At 36.0% G+C, this 19685-nt stretch overlaps 1 protein-coding gene across 8 annotated transcripts in view; it reads left to right on the top strand.

Moving 5' to 3' along the window:
- The window catches only part of Pkn2 (protein kinase N2), a 118496-nt gene that overhangs the window by 82494 nt on the left and 16317 nt on the right, over positions 1 to 19685 (top strand). For 5 of the 8 annotated variants that reach the window (XM_063257086.1, XM_063257091.1, XM_063257098.1 and 2 more), the window contains 8 exons: positions 8 to 117; positions 16156 to 16299; positions 16623 to 16698; positions 17264 to 17438; positions 17643 to 17766; positions 18273 to 18403; positions 18489 to 18564; positions 18641 to 18732. In XM_063257086.1, coding sequence (XP_063113156.1) covers positions 8 to 117; positions 16156 to 16299; positions 16623 to 16698; positions 17264 to 17438; positions 17643 to 17766; positions 18273 to 18403; positions 18489 to 18564; positions 18641 to 18732 — 928 coding nt within the window. The remainder of the gene's footprint in view (positions 1 to 7; positions 118 to 16155; positions 16300 to 16622; positions 16699 to 17263; positions 17439 to 17642; positions 17767 to 18272; positions 18404 to 18488; positions 18565 to 18640; positions 18733 to 19685) is intronic. The other 3 variants (XM_063257115.1, XM_063257104.1, XM_063257126.1) reach the window with 1 other exon arrangement.

Below are 19685 nucleotides of genomic sequence, written 5' to 3'. Positions count from 1 at the left end.
ATTACAGATGATGTCTGTGCGGTTTTGAAGCTAGATAATACTGTGGTTGGTCAAACTAGCTGGAAACCTATTTCCAATCAATCATGGGACCAGAAGTTTACACTGGAACTAGACAGGGTAAGTGGAAAAATTTTTTACTTACATTTTCATTAGACTTACAGTTTACATTGAATGCAACTTGTGTTTTTTAGAAGACATTTAAGTTTTTGTTTTGTTTTTTGGTACCAGGGATTGAACTCACAACCTCGCACTTGCCAGGCAAGTGCTTGAACCACTGAGATAAATCTCCAGCCCCTTAAATTTTATGAAGAAAAATGAAAGAAGAATTTAGAAATTCTTGACAATTTTCATCTGATGCATTATAGATAAATGTGCCTTAAGATACAGCTGAATGTCAGATGCAGTAGCTTCCATGTATAGTAATTTGAAAATGTATAATTTATGTTAACTAGAAAATGTAGTAGCCAAATGAAATTTAATTCTGAAATCTAGTTATTTTAATAGCAAACAATTTAACCACTGAAGTGGTTTCTTCTCACCCACCATTTGTATGTTATATTATCAAAGCTGTATCTGAAAGTTCTTACACTCAGTCACTCAGCCTTGTGTGTGTTTCCATGTCTTTCATGAATGATCAAGATGCGAGATGTATACATACCAGTTCCCCAAGATGAATGTAACTATTACATATTGTGAACATATACTAGTAAAAAAAATTTGAGTGACATAAATACCTAAAATTCAATCTGTCTATAGAATTCCCCTAAAATTTAACTTAAGTGTGCAGTACATTTAAATCTACAGTGATGTTAATTGATTGATTGATGGTACTGGAGATCAAACCCAGAGAGCACTGAGCCATGTCTCCAGCTCTTTTCCTATGTTCTGGGACAGGGTTGTGATAAGTTGCCTAACATAGACCTCAAACTTTTGACCCTGCTGCCTTCATTTCCTGTGTAACTAAAATCACGTGTCTCCAAGCCCAGCAATAGATATTTTAGATTCCAATTTATCTAGAGTGTGGTAGGAAAATATTTAAACTTAATCACAGTTTTATCAAAATATTGAGTATGTTAAGAGTTTTACTATTTAGAATTTAGATGGATGATACATATACCATTTTTTAAATTAGTGAAAGATTTACACTGCTTAATGATCAAGTAAAGTATGAAAATGTGGTAGAGGTTATGGCTGCAACTTTTACTTTTAAAATATTTTTCCAACTTTTCTGTCTTCAAAGTAAACTTCCTAATTCAACCTTCATTGTTTTTTCTTGGCGAAATTGTATTCGCCACTTAAATGCTATATGTACTTAAACATAATGCTGAGACTTTTATGTATTTCAGCTACCTTATCTTTAATACTCTCTACCTTAAAGAGACTTGTGATAATAAAAACATGTAAAATCTTATGGTAGTGGCAGGAACTTCATTAATGTTGGCTGTTCTTACTGAAGTAATTTACTGGCTAACCTCCGCATATGTAAGTATCAGAATTATCTTTAAAGAACACTACTCTCATCCTGGCATTTGTTCTCGAATTTAGTGTCATTAAACTGCCCATTTATTTAGTTTGTTGGTTACTTTTCTCTTGCTGAGACACAACACCTAAAATGCAGGAAGAAAGGTTTATTTTATTAAGCTCACTGTAGTGGAGGTCTCAGTCTATAATCAGTTGGCTTCCAGGCAGGTTGGCATGGCACTGGTGGCAACACATCAAGACAGCCAGAGCAAAAGGGGGAAGAGCAAACTTCTTTTCCTCCTTTATATTACATACAGGCTACCCCCACTACCAGAGCTGGTATAGCACTCAAAATCTCCTTGCCCTCCTCATGCACAGACTGAGGATGTTTACAAAGTAAGAACCCTGGTTCCCTGCTGAGTCTCTGGTTAAATTTCTGAACTTCTCAAGTTGACACAATGTATCAAGCATAATATTTAGTTAACCATATTTATTGATTTCTGCTGTATTCCAAGTAGTTTTTGGTTGTAGATTAGCAGTGACCAACGTAAAGTTTTTCAGATTCCCTAAACTAACAAACTTTATTAGCTTTTCAGTATATATTTAAATAGTTTAAGGCTTTTTTCTTTTAAGCATTACATCAAAACTGTCTATGGGAAACTGTGTTTTCCAGGCATAGCTTTATTTTATGATAATTTCAGTTTAAAAGATACCAAAGACTTGTTAGACTAATGTATTTACATTGGTTGATAGTAGGGAAAGGTAGGGAGAGGTTGAGGAGAAAGAAACTAAAGACATAAATGGCAGGAAGCTACTCCCATACTGCGAGTATATAGTGATGAGAATTTAAAATATGGCAATAGTATTAGGAAAAAGAGAAGTATATGAGAAATGTAAGAAAAATCAGAATAACTTAATAACTAATTGGTTATGAGCCTAAAGGAAGACATTTTATGTTAAGTGGCAAATGCCACAAAAATTATAAAAGGTCTATTTGAGAGGGATAGATTCTACTTCATTAGTTTTTTACTGTTAAGACATGGAACTGGAGGTCAGGGCTAGGTAAGTAGATATGGAGTTCTTCTGATTAGAGCTTATAGATACATATCATCTAAATCTGTGAGATTAATCACTAATCATTGTTCTTTGTGAATTATTGAGCATCTTATACTATATATGCCATACAGGTTACGAGGTTTTAGGCTTACAGAGGTAATATATACTATGCTATAGTGGAACTCCCAGGCTTAATAATCACTGACTTTGTGTTCTTTGTCAAGCATTAGACTATATGCGGATGGTGAATGGTCAAAATAGTCCAAATCCTTGTACTTATAGAAAGGGAAATTAAATAGTAAACAGGTTTTAAAAATAAAAAATGGAGTAGGGCATAAAGGATCTAGAAATCTTTTAGAACAGTAAAAATAATGTTTTGGGACCTTCAGTAATCTGCAAAATTATCTTAAGAGGAAATGTGGAACTTTTTTGTTTATTTTGAAATTCTGTGTAAGGTGTCATTTGGCTTCTGCCATTTAAAGCCTACTGATTTTACAAAGTAAGGAAATTATGGCATGTGATTAAGTAACAAGGCTCGGGCATAATAGAGAAGTCTCAATGACTACCACCTAGTATTTTGTCCTCATTTACTGAGTTGCTGTGGGTTTTTCTTTTTTAATTTGATCTAATGATATTTTTTTTTAAATTTTATTTTAAAGAGAATAAAATCAAACAAAATAGAATAAAACCAATCAAAACAGTGAAAGTTATCAGAACTTTGAAACAGGACAATAGGAAATCACAATGGTTACCATAATACCTCTTGTTATCTTCAAAATAACTTCCCATACCATCAGACATAATACAGCCAAACAAAACATTGGAGAATAAAGCTAATCAAAACAGAACATGAAAGAAAATAAAACAATCTTAGCTTTTAAGAAAAGAGAAAAGGAAATTCCCCCATAGTTGCTATATTGCTTATTGTTATCCTCTAAATAGTTGCTCAGAATACCAGCTTTAGGTGTACAAAGTCAATCAAATAGTATAAGAATTAAGTTGTTTTTGCACTTCAGTTGCTATCAACTTGGTCTGTGATCCTCTGAATCAACTGGTTTCTTACGGTGTGGAGGGTTAAATTCGGGCCTCTTCTTGTCTCCCAGACCACACACCTGCTGGCTCATGGGAAGGGCAGATTGGCTTCTTCTTTCTCCTCCTGGCCCCATATAGCTGCTGCTGGCTCACAGGAAGGCCAGGTTGGCTTCTTGTTTCTGTTCCCTGCCCCTCATGGCTGCTGCTGACTCACAGGAAAGGCAGGTTGGCTTCTTGTTTCTCTTCCTGGCTCTGCGTAGATGCATGGCATGGCTTCAGGATCTCCCAGAGATCTTCTCACACAGTGTACAACCAGCAGAAGTCACAGAAGGTAGCCTAGCAAGGTGGAGGACTCTCAGTGGTGTACTCAGGACACATACTTTCATGCCATGACCAAAAGTTTTGTTGTTGTTGGTTTTTTTTAACCGATTTAACCCAGAAACTTCACATTGAGCTACTTTCTCCAGTTGCTTTTTAAAGTTTTTTTTATTATGTGTCACCATACCTGGCTCTATTGTTTATTACAAACACAATAGCTGTATAGTCTCTCAGTTATCTTGATTTCTCTCTGCCTTCTTGTTATTAAAAAACTTAATCAAGAGCCCATGAGAGATTTAAATAATCTGAGGGCGCTAGCTTTTTAACTTGTAATAAACCTATAGTACTTAACTTTTTTTCTTTCATTTACCACTTCTAAATAGTACTGCTGTTAAGTGACACATTGTATCTTCCTCTGAAGCTATGAATCTTCTGTGGCTGTGTGTTTGTGTGTGTGTGTGTGTGTGTGTGTGTGTGTGTGTGTGTGATCGTTCTTACTCTTGAACACTAGACCGACTCCAGTATTCAGTAAGGATGACTTTCCTTCTTCCTTCACTCTTAACATTTGGTGTTGTTACAAGATATTTAAAGTACATAAAACTCATCATAGCATCATTTCAAATTGCTTTGAACTCCTCAATTCCACTATACCTTTCTTCCTGTGTCACTTCAGCACAAAATTCTGTTAAACCTCTTAAATGTTTTTTCCCCAGGTTTATTTATAATCATACATATTTATAGGATATAGTGTATTAACTCAGCATTTGTGTTCAGGATGTAATAATCAAATCAAAGTGACTAGTACTTCCCTTTAATGTTTCCATTTCCTTGGTTCTGAAGATATTTTCATGCAGCTGGCTCTTTCAAAACTTTATTCCCTTCTCTATTTCTTATCATATATTTCAAATCTTTATCCTTGTATCAGTAAATTTCTTTCTACTCTAGCTCATTACTGCTTTACTTCTGTATTATAGGTTAGATTAAGACCACTATGCTAGCCAGGCATGGTGGCTCACGCCTGTAATTCCAGCACTCAGGAGGCTGAGGCCAGGAAGATCATTGTGAGTTCGAGACTAACCTGGGCTACAAAGTGAGCTCAAGGCCAGCCTGAACTGCATAGAGAGACCCTGTCTCAAAAAGACCACTGTACTTCATATTTTTCCTAGCATCTGCTAAATTTTCTGTATCTTCCTCTTGGTTTTAGAGAGAGAAGTTTCTTTCCTCTTGATCTGTGATTTAAATTGTCCTTGTTTCCGTTCTCTGTGGTCTCCTGAATAATCCTTTTTCTGACAGTTATCCTTGTTATTACCTGTAGTATTTAACCTGTTTTCCTCTTATGTCTGATTTTTGCTACATAAATGCAATTTTAAAAGTTTTTCTTTTTGCTTATTCCTGGCTCTGTTAAGCCTTCTGCAAACAAGATTCTTCAGAAAGTAAGTCATGCTATATATACTACAGTGAAGCTACTATTGACACATATGTTCCGAGCAAGACACATTATGTGTTGTGTCTCACTTCATTCCCACGGTAATTGTATGAGACCTGTATACTTACTATAGCTATTTTAGAGGTTACTAAACTCCCAAAAAGTTACATTGCTTTTCTCTCACCACACAACTTGACAGTGGTAGAGCTGGGACTAACTCAAACTTGGGATACCAGAGCCAACTCTACCTGAAGCCAAAGCCTGTGAGCCCTGCATTGTAGCTAGCTAACTTGTGTTTCTAGCCAGCCCATCCTTAATTATGCAGTAATGATAATAAATACTAGCATAGTTCAGTTGATTTAAATGCTGGGGTCATATACTTCTTTTAATTCTCACATCCCTATATGGCTGGTACAGTTGTTATCCATATTTTACAGGTAAGCAAACTGAGTTCCAAAAGGGTTATGGTAATTTTCCCAATGTTCTAAAATCATTTAAATGATGTGCAGCTAAGATTTGAATTTATAGGTAAATTTATTGAGTTTATAGGCACAAGTTAATCTGATCCTAGTAGTCTTGTTTTTAATTGTTATATTGACTGATATGATCTAATTTCTACCTTTCCACATTTTAGACCTGTTAGTGCCAGCCTATAATTTCCAAATTAAAGATCAAATTATTGTGCAAGTCAAACAGAATCCTTCCTGATGTATCAGTGCCTATATTTTTATGTTTATTTCCCCAAACATTCATACTCATATTCTGTGCTTAACTATGAGACTATTTCCTATCCTAAAGTGAGCTATATACTTCCTTACCCTTTTATACATTCTTTTCCTGTGATCATTGCATTCTTTTCTCCCTTAATCTTGTGATTCTTCTCTCAAAACCCAATTTGCCCATTTCTGACTTTTTCTGATCTTCCTAGTACTTTCCCTTTGCAAAAAAAGTTTCCACTGTTTCGTCATTATGTACATTGTGTATGTCATTCTGTTGCCAATATTTATTTGTATTTTCACCTCCCCCAACAAAATTATGAACTGTTTGAAAACAAGACTGTTTGATGCTTGTCATTGTGTCTCTGTGATGGATGGGACATGCTTAATAAGATTAGTCACTAAGTATTAAGGGAATGATGGAAATAATTTTTTAAAACAATTTTTAAAAAGCAAAAGCATTTTTTTCAACCTCTTTTGTGTGAAGATAGGTACTAGGAATTGAATCCAAGATCTTAGTACTGAGCTACATTTTGCTAAGTTGCCCAGGCTGGGCTTAAAGTTGTGATTTCTTCTTCCTTTGCTATCTAGTTGCTGGGACTACAAGTGTACCCCCAAAATGATCTGGCTTACTTTTTTGTTTGCTTGTTTTTAACCTGAGCATACCTGTGGACCATGACACTCCTGATTGATTAGAGATTCCCAGATAGATTTGAAATAAACACACACTAGAAACACATGCTAGAAACGCTAGAAACTAAAGAGAAGAGCATGTTTAATTTGAAAATGTACCTTGCCCACTCTCACTTCCTTTACATAACTGAATGTGATTTATCTGTGCCTCGCCTATTATTAGAAAATCACGAATGAGCATTTTAAAATTTTTTTTCACAGGGTATGATGCCTCACACCTGTAATCCTAGCACTCAAGAGGCTGAGGCAAGCCTGTACTACACAGTGAGACCTGTTTCAGGGAAAAAAAAGATTTTTTTCTTTCTTATCTGTAAATTAATACTCTCTAGTTTTCTAAGTAATGGTGCTAGCAGTATTTTTTTGAAAGACAAAATGTTCTACTACAAAGGATCCTTAAAAAAGATTTTTAAAAATTACTTGAGACAACATTTAAAACAGCTGCCTGATATGCCAAATTGTGGTGTGATATAGTGTGGTTTGGTTTAGTTTGTTTTTGGAGATAGGGTCTCACTGTACAGCCCACATTTGCCACATTTTGAGATGATCCTCCTTCCCAAGTGCTGGTATTACAGGCATGTGCCACCACACTTGGCTAAATTGTGTTGTAGAAGTTTAGGGACAAATTCTACTAGCATGAGTTTGCATTTATATGAAGATGCAACCACCATGAATGAGCAAAAGCAGATAATGGGATTATTACATAGAAAATATAAAGTAAATGTTTAAGGAAATAATAGAATTTGAAAACGTGAGTAAAGAATGAATGGTGGGCTGGGGATATAGCTCAGTGGCACAGCAGGTCATGAATTTGAACCCTGGTCCCTCCTCACCCCACCCGCTACCTATCCAAAAAAGTGAATGGCAGGCCAAAAAGAATAGGCTGAGTTTCAAGGAGTCAAACTAAATTAAATTGGACAGGGGCTGGGGATTTAGCTCAGCGGCATAAGCATCTGCCTTGCAAGCAGGCAGTCGTGAGTTCGATCCCTGGTACCGATAAAAATGAAAAAGACAAAAAATAAAAATAAAAATAAAAAAAATAAATTAAATTGGAGATATCTGGAATTTGCTTTAAAGTAGTTGGGAGGAATGTAGAGATAAACATGATTGACCATTGGTTGATATACTGTCAATACTAGTGGGAAGGAGAACCAAATGCAATGAATAAAAATACTAAATATAACATTTGAAATTGAAAACTAAAGGAACGAATTAAGCAAAAGAAGAGTTAGTCCCTGGAGCATATAGCTAAAGAAGTTGCAAAGAGCACACACAACACAGAGAAGTAAAAGTTATAAAAGAGAGGCTAAGAGTCATGAAGGATAGAAAACAGTGATTAGCACCAAAGGGGAGAAACAGAACAGAGATTTTGTCTAAAGCAAAAAATGCCTGCAAGATTTCTAGAATTGATAACAACCACAAATTTTCATATTCGCAAACCACATGTTCCTAGAAGGATAAAGAAGATGCCCACATTTGAAAACTCGAAGCACATGAGTTGTATTTAGTCAAGAATGCCACCGTAGAAGAAATGAGAGTTTAATTTGGCCTTGATAAAAAGATATATGAGTATACAGGAATAACTACTAGGAAAATCTTAATGGAAATGTAGGTTTTGGTTGGGGACTAGGATACAGATTTGAAATTAGGAACAATATAATTTGTATGTGAAATCATGGAGATAGAAAAATATATAATGAGTATATGAGTTCAAAAAATGAAAGGCTTTGAAACTTTTTAGAGGATCTAAATTGACTTAGGAAGCAGTTGTACTTAACTAAGGTAGCTCTTGGTAGTCTCTGTCATAAAGGTCACTTTCCCTCTAAAGGAAGCAGAGTCACCCACATCTTAAGCAGGCTGACTTTTCAAAAATCAGGGCCTTCCTTATGTTCTCAATGTCTCCGTCCTGTTCTGTGTTTATCCTTCCAGTAGATCACAGGTTTCCCTCTTGCTGTCACATGCGTTGCAGCTCATGAATTACCTCGGCTGGATTCCTGATCTTAAAGCAGATGTTACTATTTCCTCAGGTGGTGGTTTGCTACTCGTCCCCAGTAAATTCCAGCCCTACTCTTTCCCTGTTCTGTTTTTGCCATATAGGCTGATAGCTATTAAGTTTACTTGATAATTCAGCTAAGACTTAGGATGAGAGACAATAGGTCAGAGGGTAGGAGAAGAAGGAAGTTGGGATGTTTGTGTCTCTTGATCCTTTCCTGTTTGCTTTGCTTTTCACAGCTCATCTATTGCTACAGCTACCACTACCATCTCGTATGAACACCCAGTCTTACTGAATTCTGATAATTATTGCCTCTTAGCCTTTCAGGCTAAAAGTAACAATGGATTTCTATCATTGCTAATCTTTAGTCTTTCTGTGCTTTGTTAGTTCCTTCACTTTAACCACACCTCCTTAAGTTGCCAAATTTTAAAATTGTCTTAAACTCTTCAGTATGTAACCTGTTTGCTGCTGAAACCCTAAGTGATCTATTCTTGAGCCTATGTTGACCTCAAGCACCCCACTGAAGACCAATAAATGAAATCTGGGGCTGGGGATTTAGCTCAGCGGCATAAGCACCTGCCTTGCAAGTGTATGGTCGTGAGTTTGATCCCCAGTACCGATTAAAAAAAAAAGAAAAAAAAAAAAAAGATTTCTCTGTACAAAAAAAAAAAAAAAAAAATGAAATCTGCCATGCACACCTTTGTAAAAATGTCACCTTCCTTCAGCCCTTGAATTTTCCATGCTTTGAGTAAGCAACAGCAGCGGCACTTCAATGTCCTTTCCTCTTACCAAAGTTTTCAAATTTTCTCAATACACCTTATCCTGTAAGTTTTTTAGTTTGTGTCTAGACCAAAAGACTTCCATTTAAGAAGTAGTTACTAATTAGTGTTTATGTCCTAGAAATTTAGCTTTTTGAGGAAAAAACTACAAATATTGAGAAAAAAAGAGGTTATTTCTTTCCTGTTGCTTTATTTTGCTGGGGATTTTTTGGTTTGGTTTTGTTTCTTAAGATAGGATCTTGCTGTGTAGCCCACATTGGCCTTGAACTCGCTCCTTCTCCCACAGCCTTCCAAGCGCTGAGATTACACATATGCCATGCCCAGCTATTGGTTGTTGTTGTCTGTCTGGTTGGAGTTTTTGTTGTTGTTATTTTTAGTTTTTGTTATTTGTTGTTTTTGTTATTTGTCTTTGAGACACTGTCTCACCCTATAGTCCAGGCTGCCCTCAAACTCAAGATCCTTCTACCTCCCAAGTGCTGGGATTATAAGCATGCCTGGTGACTGCTGTACTGTTTTTTGTAATAGTTGTGAGTTAACAAATTGTGTCAATGTAAGAAACGCCCAACTAAATTGGCTCAGCATAATTCTGGGTATGGAAGAACTTGCCAGGGAAGGATTCTCACTAGAATGGCATAAAAGGAAAATGAAGAAGGAAGGCTCGCTTCTGTTTGTTTTGGAAGACATCCAGTCTTCACCTTCTCTTTGGATGTCATCTCCTGGCTTCCAGCACAGACTCTGCAGCCTCCAGCACAGACCTTTAAGCCTTCCACTGCAGCCTTCCGCCTCCTGATAAAATCTCACACAAGACGCTACAGTGAGCTCTGGTTCCCTGAGATTGCCAGCACACTGACAGACCTCACACTCTTCCACATCTGACTCTACGGATGTCATTGTAAGCCAATCTTGTAAATTCTTATATATTTGTGTATCTTATGCTAAATCTGTTCCTCTAGTAAGCACTGGCTGATGAGATTTTGGTACCAGGAATGGGGTCGTTATTGTGACTGTGACAATGTGGTTCAGGAGCCTTTGGAATTGGATTGTTGGAAGAGTTCGGAAAGGTTTGGAGATGCTGGCTGAAGAAGCAACCTTGAAATGTTTTAAGCTGTACTTCATGAGAGTTCTGGTCAAAGCTTAGAAGACAAGAATGCTGATAGAAATGAAGCCAGGAAATATTAGGCTCATGAAGTTTCAGTTAGGAGCAAAGGCTGCACTGACAGTTGGACTGCTGGCCATGTGTGTTATGCTATTGTGGAAAACTTGTCTGCATTTTGCTCCTTGTCCTGAGACATTGATGGAGTCTAAGATTAAGCGCAGCAGCTTATTTAATCTTGCTGAGCAAATTGCAAGGCAGTTTAATGGCATGACTATTATTGGGTGCTTTTAGACAACTCTACCTTAAGAATTAAGATAAAAAAAAAAAAAAAAGAATTAAGATCAGATGTCACGCTGAATGATTTTAAAGTTTTAAGCTTGGCCAGAAAGGAAACTCCAGTAAAGTTGCAGACTGGTGGAACAGAGGAGAACAAAGTTGCAGAAAAGGAGAAGAGACAGTATAAAAGATGGCTCGAAGATAACACAAGAACCAGAAGGACTGGTTCTTTGCAGCTTCAGAGTTGCAAAGATACCAAGACTTTACTTTGAGAAGAAAAACCCAGACCATGTTCCAGTTGTAGATTGGTGGCCTAGAAAATGTTCCTTGTGATTTTCTTCATAGCACTTAACAATTCAGGCACTCAGCCCCTACTGATGAGAAAAACAAGTATGATTACTGCTCCAGCTAGTAGCAGATCTGGGTGTGTCATCTACATGGTGCTGGTTTTAGGTGCATGCAGAATGCAAGAGTTGTGGAGTTAGGAAGGCTTCCACTCAGCTTCCTGAAGAAAGCCTGAGAGACCAGGCAGTGTACTGTTTTGGCAGTTTGTGAAACTACAAGCGTGAAACTAAAGATGCAGTGAAAGGTTGGATAAGCCAGGAACATGGATCATCTGAGGAGAACTACAAGAAGTGAGCAAAGCTGGCCCAAGATAGAAGGCATGAGAACTGCAACCACATGCAGTGCTGTGGGGCAAAGCCACTGAGGCCCTTTGGAGATCCATTTCAAATCCATTTATTTCAAAGGAAAAAAGATAAAATTTCTAGTTTCTTCTGGCTTCTCACACTATTGAGACAGAAGTGTCTACACATGCATGTCTGATTTATTTCACTGATGAGTATGATCTCAAGTTGATCCATTTACCTATAACTGTCTCACATTTATCCTTTATGGCTCCATTGATAAAAGTACCATATCTTTTTTATCCATTCCTCAGTTGATGGGGATTTAGGTTGTTTCCAAGATCTGGCTATTACAAATTGTGCTGCTGTGAACATGGATGCACATATATCGCTGTGGTGTGATGTTTTTAATTCTTCTGGGAAGATACCCAGAAGGGGAATAGCTGAGTCAAATGGGACCGCCTAGTCTAGTTTTTTGAGAAATCTCTACACTGATTGCTAGAGTGGTTGCACCAGTCTATACTCCAACAGTGGAGAAATGTTCCTTTTTCCCCACAGCCCCTCCAACGTGTGTTATTGGTTATTTCTTGATAATAACCATTCTTTCTGGGGTGAGATAGAATCTCAGTGTTTTAATTTGCATTGGGGTTCATATCTTGCCACAGATTACCTTGGATGCTAGAATGGAACTATGGGACTTACTGTTTGCCCTGCTGGATTTTGGACTTCCCTTGGTCCCATGCTTTTCTATTCTGGTATTTAGAATGGAAATACTTAACCTTGTGCCACACTGTATGTTGGAAGTGTTCAACTTTCTTTTTGTTTCTACATGGGCTTGTGACTAGGAGTTTCCCTTAAATTGTAGAGACTTTAGACTTGGACTTCCCAGTTGAAACTGTTAGGCCTTTTGCAACTCTTGGAGATAAACTAAATGCCTTTTGCATAAAGGGATATGCATGAATCTTTGAATGGGGGATAGAATGTTATGGCTTGTGTCTAGGTATTCCCCAAAAACCTTATGTGGTCATATGTGGGGCTTTTCCTGAGGTGGCTGGATCTAGGGTGTATGATGCTGGGATTAAGGGTGAGTGATTATTGAATCAGTCCAATGATTGGTTTAGCACAGTTCTGGATGTGGATGGTAGGAACGCTGACTCTACATATGGATGGCAACACCCAAAGGGCAGATGGTCTGTAAGGAATATGAGGGAGAGACTGTCTGCTGCTACTACTTCATTACTGTGATGCTTTGGTATCTTCTACCCTCCATGAACTCCTTTTCCTGTGTGATTCCCCTATCCCACTAGTCAGCCACTGGGAACCAAAACCTCTACAAACTGAAGTACAATAAACCTTCCCTCCTTTAAGTTTGAATGTTGAATATTTTGTCTGAGCAAGGAGAAAAGTAACCAAGTTAGTGGTGATGTTTTGCAACACTTTTTTTTTTGGTACCAGGGATCGAACTTATGACCTTGGGCTTACCAGGCAGGCACTTGTGCCACTGAGCCAAATCCCCAGCCCTTGCAATACATTTTAAGATCTTGCACTCCTCTTCTACTACATGTAAAGCTGATTCAGTGGCTTTTACCTTTTTTCAGATTATGTTCAAAGAAATTTCTGCTGTACAATTTTGTACCAAGTACAAAATTCATAATAAAGCAAAATGAAACACAGGCTGGGAGAGATGACCAGTGCCACCTGTTAGAACCTATTCAGATTATACCACCAAACTTTTTTTTTTTCTTTCTTTTTTCTTGATAGCTTATTCCATCTAAAATTTTGTTGCTCCTATAATTTCAAGTTACTTTTGAGTATGGCCTTAGCATTGAGCTGCCAGGCTGGGGATTTAGCTCAGTGACATAAGCGCCTGCCTGGCAAGCATGAGGTTGTGAGTTCGATTCCTGGTATCAAAAAATAAAAAAAATAAGAAGCATTGAGCTGCCTCATCTGGAAAGTTCCCAGTAAATCAGTGCCACATTTGTAATTTAAATTCTCAACAGTGAGCTTGGGATCTTAGCTTAAGGCAAGAGGATTGCTGCAAGTTCAGCCTAAACTACATAGCAAGACCTCCTCCTCTTTGAGGGAAAAAAATTCTGAGCAGAGTTGGAATCTCCTTATGTAGAAGCGTCTTATGATACTTTACCACATACTATATCCTTGGCTAATTTGTCCAACCACGTTGGATATTGGTGGCTAAAGGGAATTACAGATTCTTGGCATACATTATGAGTATTGATATAAAATACAGTATCTCTAGATCAAATCCAGGTTATAAAGAGAATGATGTTCACAGAATACAATACAAAGGAACAAAAAGTAAAGAGCTTTATACCTGAAACCTTACAGTAGAACTCTAGGAATCTTATATAGCCTGAGGTCTGTGAGGTGATCCTTCCTCCCAGATGTTAGATTTCTAACAGTGAAATATGAAAGAGAGGAAAGACAAATGAGATTGGGTTAGTTTTACCAGAGTGGCTAGACGAAATACTAAATAAATTGGCAGAACCTGTTGTCGTGTAGATGAATATGTAATCCTGCCAAAGTGCAAAAGTGTGAGAACTTTTAACAGATGCTAATTTTATCCCCCCAATCTGTATCCTTACACATGCCTGACCCAGAAGGGTCTTCCTCTCAAGAAAGAAGGTAGAAATTCACTTCCCCTAGTCTAAAGAAACGATCAAAAATACCAGTGCCTAATACAGTTCTCTCAGCTTATTTCCCAAAATAGCTGTTTCCAAAATGTGTAAAATTTTAACCTAAGTTGGGCATAATTGTGCATGCCTTTAACCCCACAACCCAGAAGCTGAGGCAAGAGGATTACAAATTCAAACCCAGAGTTGCCAACGTAATGACCTAGTGCAACTGTGTCTCAGAATAAAAAGTATGAAAAGGACAGAGTGCAGCTCAGCGTGAAGACCTTGGGTTCGACTCCAGTACCACTAAGATGAAATAAACTTTTAACTCACATAGAACACTGTATAGCATTACTACTGTTTACTCAGGACACAAGCTAACCCTAAAATAATTGTATTCTCTTTGTATTTTTCTTTTTTGTTTTTGTTTAGTTTGGGGTTTTTTTGGTTTTGTTTGTTTGTTGTAGAGAAAGGTCTCACTATATAATTCACTGTCCTTGAACTTACTATAACCCAGGCTGGCTCCAAACTCTTAGTGTTTCTCCTGCCTCAGTCTCCTGAATACTAGAATTACAGATATGCGCCATCATGCCCAGCATTACTTTTCCTTCTATAAGTATCTTCTTCTAAATTATGAGTAAAATCATGAGGGAGAGGCCCTGGGATCATATGCCGTAAATACATTTTTCTACTAGTTTTTCTGATTTGTTGTAAGTTCAAGCACATTGTGCTTTATTGGTTCATTTTTTATGTTGCATTTTTGTAAGTGTTTATATATGCATTTGCATCAATTAGTTTCATAATTTAAGTCAAGTTTTTACGATGTATACTGGAAACTTGCAGCATAAGATGCATAGTTTATGAATGAAAGTTTTTATATAAAAGAGGTAATTTATTGCTTCACAGAGCCTACAGGGAAGAATATTTATCTCTTTTTGTAGACTGTCTGCATAATCCTGAAAAACCAAATAATGACTCTTGTACTTTATTACTGAAAATGCATATAGATTATAACATATGTATTACAAACGATTTATAACTATGTAATGCCAATTTATAAACAGTGTTCTAAAGGTGCATTTAGGAAGCTGGGCATGGTGGCATACACTTGTAATCTCAATACTTGATGACTTAGGTAAGAGGGTAGCAAATTCAAGGCCAACCTGGGCTACATAGTGAGACCCTGTCTCAAAAACCACCAATAAAAACTTAAAAGTGCTTTTAGTTATAGCTTATTAAAATCGTAAGTATATTTCCCTATGAAAGCACTATTTTTAATGACTATCATGTATTCTCTTGTATAAGTATAATATATTGAACTTATCCCAGCATTTTGAAATTCAAGTTGTAATTTGGAGTTTGCTTTAATTTTTTCTGTCTATGTATACAATGTTAAGTGAACATTTTTCTGTGTAAAGTACAGCCAAGTTTTTGCTTTCTTCCCTCGCAGTGGAAGTTGCTGGGCTCACCACTCTTTCTACTCTGTGGTGCTCTTTGAAGGTTAAATGACCTAATATTTTGCCAGTGCCTAGCACAGTGTGTGGCACGTTGTACGTGCATGATAAATGCCATTCACAAACCTTTCCCTGACTCAGCAGTCAGATAAGGAAATAAAGTTTGACGTGGTTTTTTGAAGCAAGCACTGGGTGTTTCAGCAGTAGCACAGCAAGCGATGGTGCATAGAGAAAGGGCAGTGGAGAGCCTGAAGCTGTGTGAGCGCTGACTTTCCTGATCTTTCATCTGGACTGGTTCTTCCCAGTAGATTTTTCAAGTGTGTTTTAGAAATACCTTACTCTGAGACTGTCTGAATATAAGCTTTGTTTTGTTTTGTTTTGTTTTGTTTTGTTGTTTTTTAGTTAAAGTGTATAAGTTTTGAAGGTAATATACAGCTGAGAAAAATTACAAAATTTTATTTAAAATAATGTGATCTTTGTGTTATCTTTGTTTACTCTATTTGTATTTCATATTTTTTGTAATACTTTATTCAAGTGTGTGTCCAATGATGTCTTTTCTGTTTTTTTGTTTTTGTTTTTGTTTTTTTTAATTATCCTAGTCACGTGAACTGGAAATTTCAGTTTATTGGCGTGATTGGCGATCTCTGTGCGCTGTAAAATTTCTGAGGTTAGAAGATTTTTTAGACAACCAACGCCATGGCATGTGTCTCTATTTGGAACCACAGGGTACTTTATTTGCAGAGGTAATAAATGTATTTTATTAAATGTGCATAACTATTTTTGAAATTATGCATGTAGACAATATGACATAGAAGTAGAAAGAGCTGTAGGCCGAAAGTGGTGACTTAGCGTCTCCTCTAAGATAGAAGGTAAAGAGTCATGTAGCCCTACCACTGACTAGGTATGTGACCTTGAGAAAAGTCTGTTTTCTCATCTCAGAAATTAAGGGTTGGATTAAATCATGGCTAAGATTCCCTTCAGCTTTGAAATCTTAAGGAGTTTAGTGGATTTCATGAGCATAAATCCAATGCTACTTTCAGGTCAATTTAAATTTTTTTCACTGCAGGTTACCTTTTTTAATCCAGTTATTGAAAGAAGACCAAAACTCCAAAGACAAAAGAAAATTTTTTCCAAACAGCAAGGTAATTACAAAAAGTCAAGTACAGAATAATTTTGGTGTTTTATTAAGTACAGGAGATATAATTATTATTTTAAAGTTATATCCATGTATAGTTTCTTTCTTTTTAGTTCATTTCTTTCTAACATTTTATTAAACATTTCAAACACATAGTAGAAAGATAAGTGTAGCGTACTATCACCCAGCTTCAGCAATAGTCATTTTGTGATCAGTTTTGTTTTACCTATATCCCATTTTCTCACATTATTTGACAGAAACTCAGACATCATTGATTCATCTATATATATGATAGTTTGTATTTCTAAAAGATAAGGATTCTTTTAGAAACTTTAACTGTATATATCATTATGATATTTAAGAAAAAAAGAAACAATTTCTTACTGTTTCACTTTTTAAACTACTATGCTATTTTGCACTAACTTGAATAGCAAATAGTTAACTAGTTTTTTTGGGTGACAAATTTGTTTGTTTTTCATAAATTATAATCTGATAAATATGAATTTTTAAATTGTGGCTTTTGGTAATATATAAATAAATTCTTCTGTTTTCTTTATTCACAATATCTACAGGCAAAACATTTCTCAGAGCTCCTCAAATGAATATTAATATTGCCACTTGGGGAAGGCTGGTGAGAAGAGCTATTCCTACAGTAAATCACTCTGGCACCTTCAGCCCCCAAGCCTCTGTCCCTGCTACAGTGCCAGTAGTTGATGTACGCATCCCTGAGCTGACACCATCATCCAGGTATGTGTCATGATGTTTAAGCACAAACAGTGATGGAGACATTTATATATTAAATACAGTGGTTATACTAAGAGTCTCAGTTTTTCCAAGTCGTATTTTAAAATAAGTTCTGTTTTAAACAAAATAGTTTGCTTTTGTTTTAAAGCTATTTCAGATAAATACTTTTCTGTTACTGTTTTGGTGAATTGCTTTATCTTCTGTAAGTGATTCTGCAGTAACCAAATTGGACTTTGATCTTGAGCCCGAACCTCCTCCGGCCCCACCACGTGCTTCTTCCCTTGGAGACATAGATGAATCTACATTAAGAGTTTTGGATACACCTGGACAGGCAAGGCATTTAAAACCTTGTGTAATTCCTTTTTACCAAATGAATTAGCAGTAAAAGTCATCACAGAGAATAAAGTCTACGTTTCAATTTAAGTCACCTCTGTGAATGGCATATGTATATATTTCTTATAAATGAACTGTTCTTAAGTAAATTAGTCCAAGCTGACAGGCCATAGGAGATGGAATAGATTGTTTTAGGAGCATGGCTGGTATGTGTCATCATTAACTTTTTTCATTTTTTGTGGTGCTGGAGATTGAACCAGCTGGGGCCACATGCATGCTAGGCACACAATCTAGCAGAGAGCTATAGCCTCAGACCCTAAAACATTCTTTATAATATGTATTGAAGATGATTGATGATAATGTGTTAGTATTTTGCGTTTTTAAGGTAAATATTAATGTAAAATTCATGTCCAAAAGAATGAATCTTTATTCATTTTGAATATCTAAATTTTTTCCTAATTTATGAATGTTTCTTTGGTTTAACAAGCATTTAATATTTTACAGGATTCAGAAACTGTGTTTGATATTGAAAATGACAGAAATACTATACTTCCAAAATCACAATCGGTATATGATCCTGACATTCCTGATTCAGGGCTAGGATATAGTAGTATTCAAGAATTTGAGGATAGAAGGTAAAGACTGTGTACAGTGTTTTTGCTACTACATGTTTGATGTTATATTTCTGGCCTTATTTGTAATTGAAATTACTGTTTTCAGATCTCAGCAGAGATTTCAGTTCAATCTACAAGACTTCAGATGTTGTGCTGTCTTGGGTAGAGGACATTTTGGAAAGGTAATCTTTTGGAATTTTTTGCAATGCTTATAAAATTAGTAACTCATAGGACATAATTGTTTTAATCTTATTTCAGGTGCTTTTGGCTGAATATAAACACACAAATGAGATGTTTGCTATAAAAGCTTTAAAGAAAGGAGACATTGTGGCTCGAGATGAAGTAGACAGGTTAGTTTTTTTAAAACGACATTGTTTCTCTGAAGTTATAAAGTAAGAGTTATGCATATATTGCAACAACAGAGCATTCATTGTATAAATTAGTGTATCTGTACTTTGCAAAACGTAAGTAGTTAAATGCTGGGGTTTTTTTCTAGCCATTTCCTTTTTCCCATTTTGACAGTTAACTGGTTATTGGATACCAAGGAAAAATGGTGAAACATTTAATCTGTAAGATTTTTATAGCCAGGCCTGGCAGTGAATTCTTGAAATCCCATCTACTGTAGATACTGAGAGTAGGAGGGTCTTAAGTTCAAGGCCAGCCTGGGAAACATGACCAGACTTTTGTCTCACAAAAATAAATATTTTTATAAATGGAGTTAATAAATGTACCAATAAAACTAATTGTTAGAAAATAAATGGAGATATTAAAGTATTTATTTAGGATACAAATCTGTTACTCATTTATGGTTCAGGAAGGCTATATCTTATTTAATTTCACAGACAAATAGAATGTCATTTCCATATATTCTGCAGTTATCTGAATAATTAATATATTCTGCTTTTAACCTTTTTTCTGTTTTTCTTTAAAATCATTTTTTGACAATAGTACCTTTCTGAAGAATTTAATGTAAATTGTGGATTCATATTTTCTTATAATTAGTAAAATGCAAGGACTTTGATTAAAGATTACAATTGGGTTAGAAAATAGTTTAAAGATTCAAGTATGGAATTATATACAAATGACCTGTTTATCATAAAGGCTTTCATTTGATATTTAGTAGTACTTTCACCATCAGGAGGCATCTAATGAAAAACAGTACTGTAAAATGAAAGGAGCCTTAGTGAGACAAAAGACTTTTCTAAATTTTAAAAGTGTTTTTCTTTGTAGATTTATTCATTTTTTTGCTTCTTTTATTATAGTTTTCATATACATGAAAATATTGCTTTCTTGATATCTAGAA

Source organism: Cavia porcellus, unplaced genomic scaffold (assembly GCF_034190915.1).
Source record: "Cavia porcellus strain 051 isolate PalLab524CR breed Dunkin Hartley unplaced genomic scaffold, mCavPor4.1 scaffold_1, whole genome shotgun sequence".
Lineage (NCBI taxonomy): Eukaryota > Metazoa > Chordata > Mammalia > Rodentia > Caviidae > Cavia > Cavia porcellus.
Note: the sequence above shows the minus strand (reverse complement) of the source record. Positions and strands in the feature narration are given on the sequence as shown.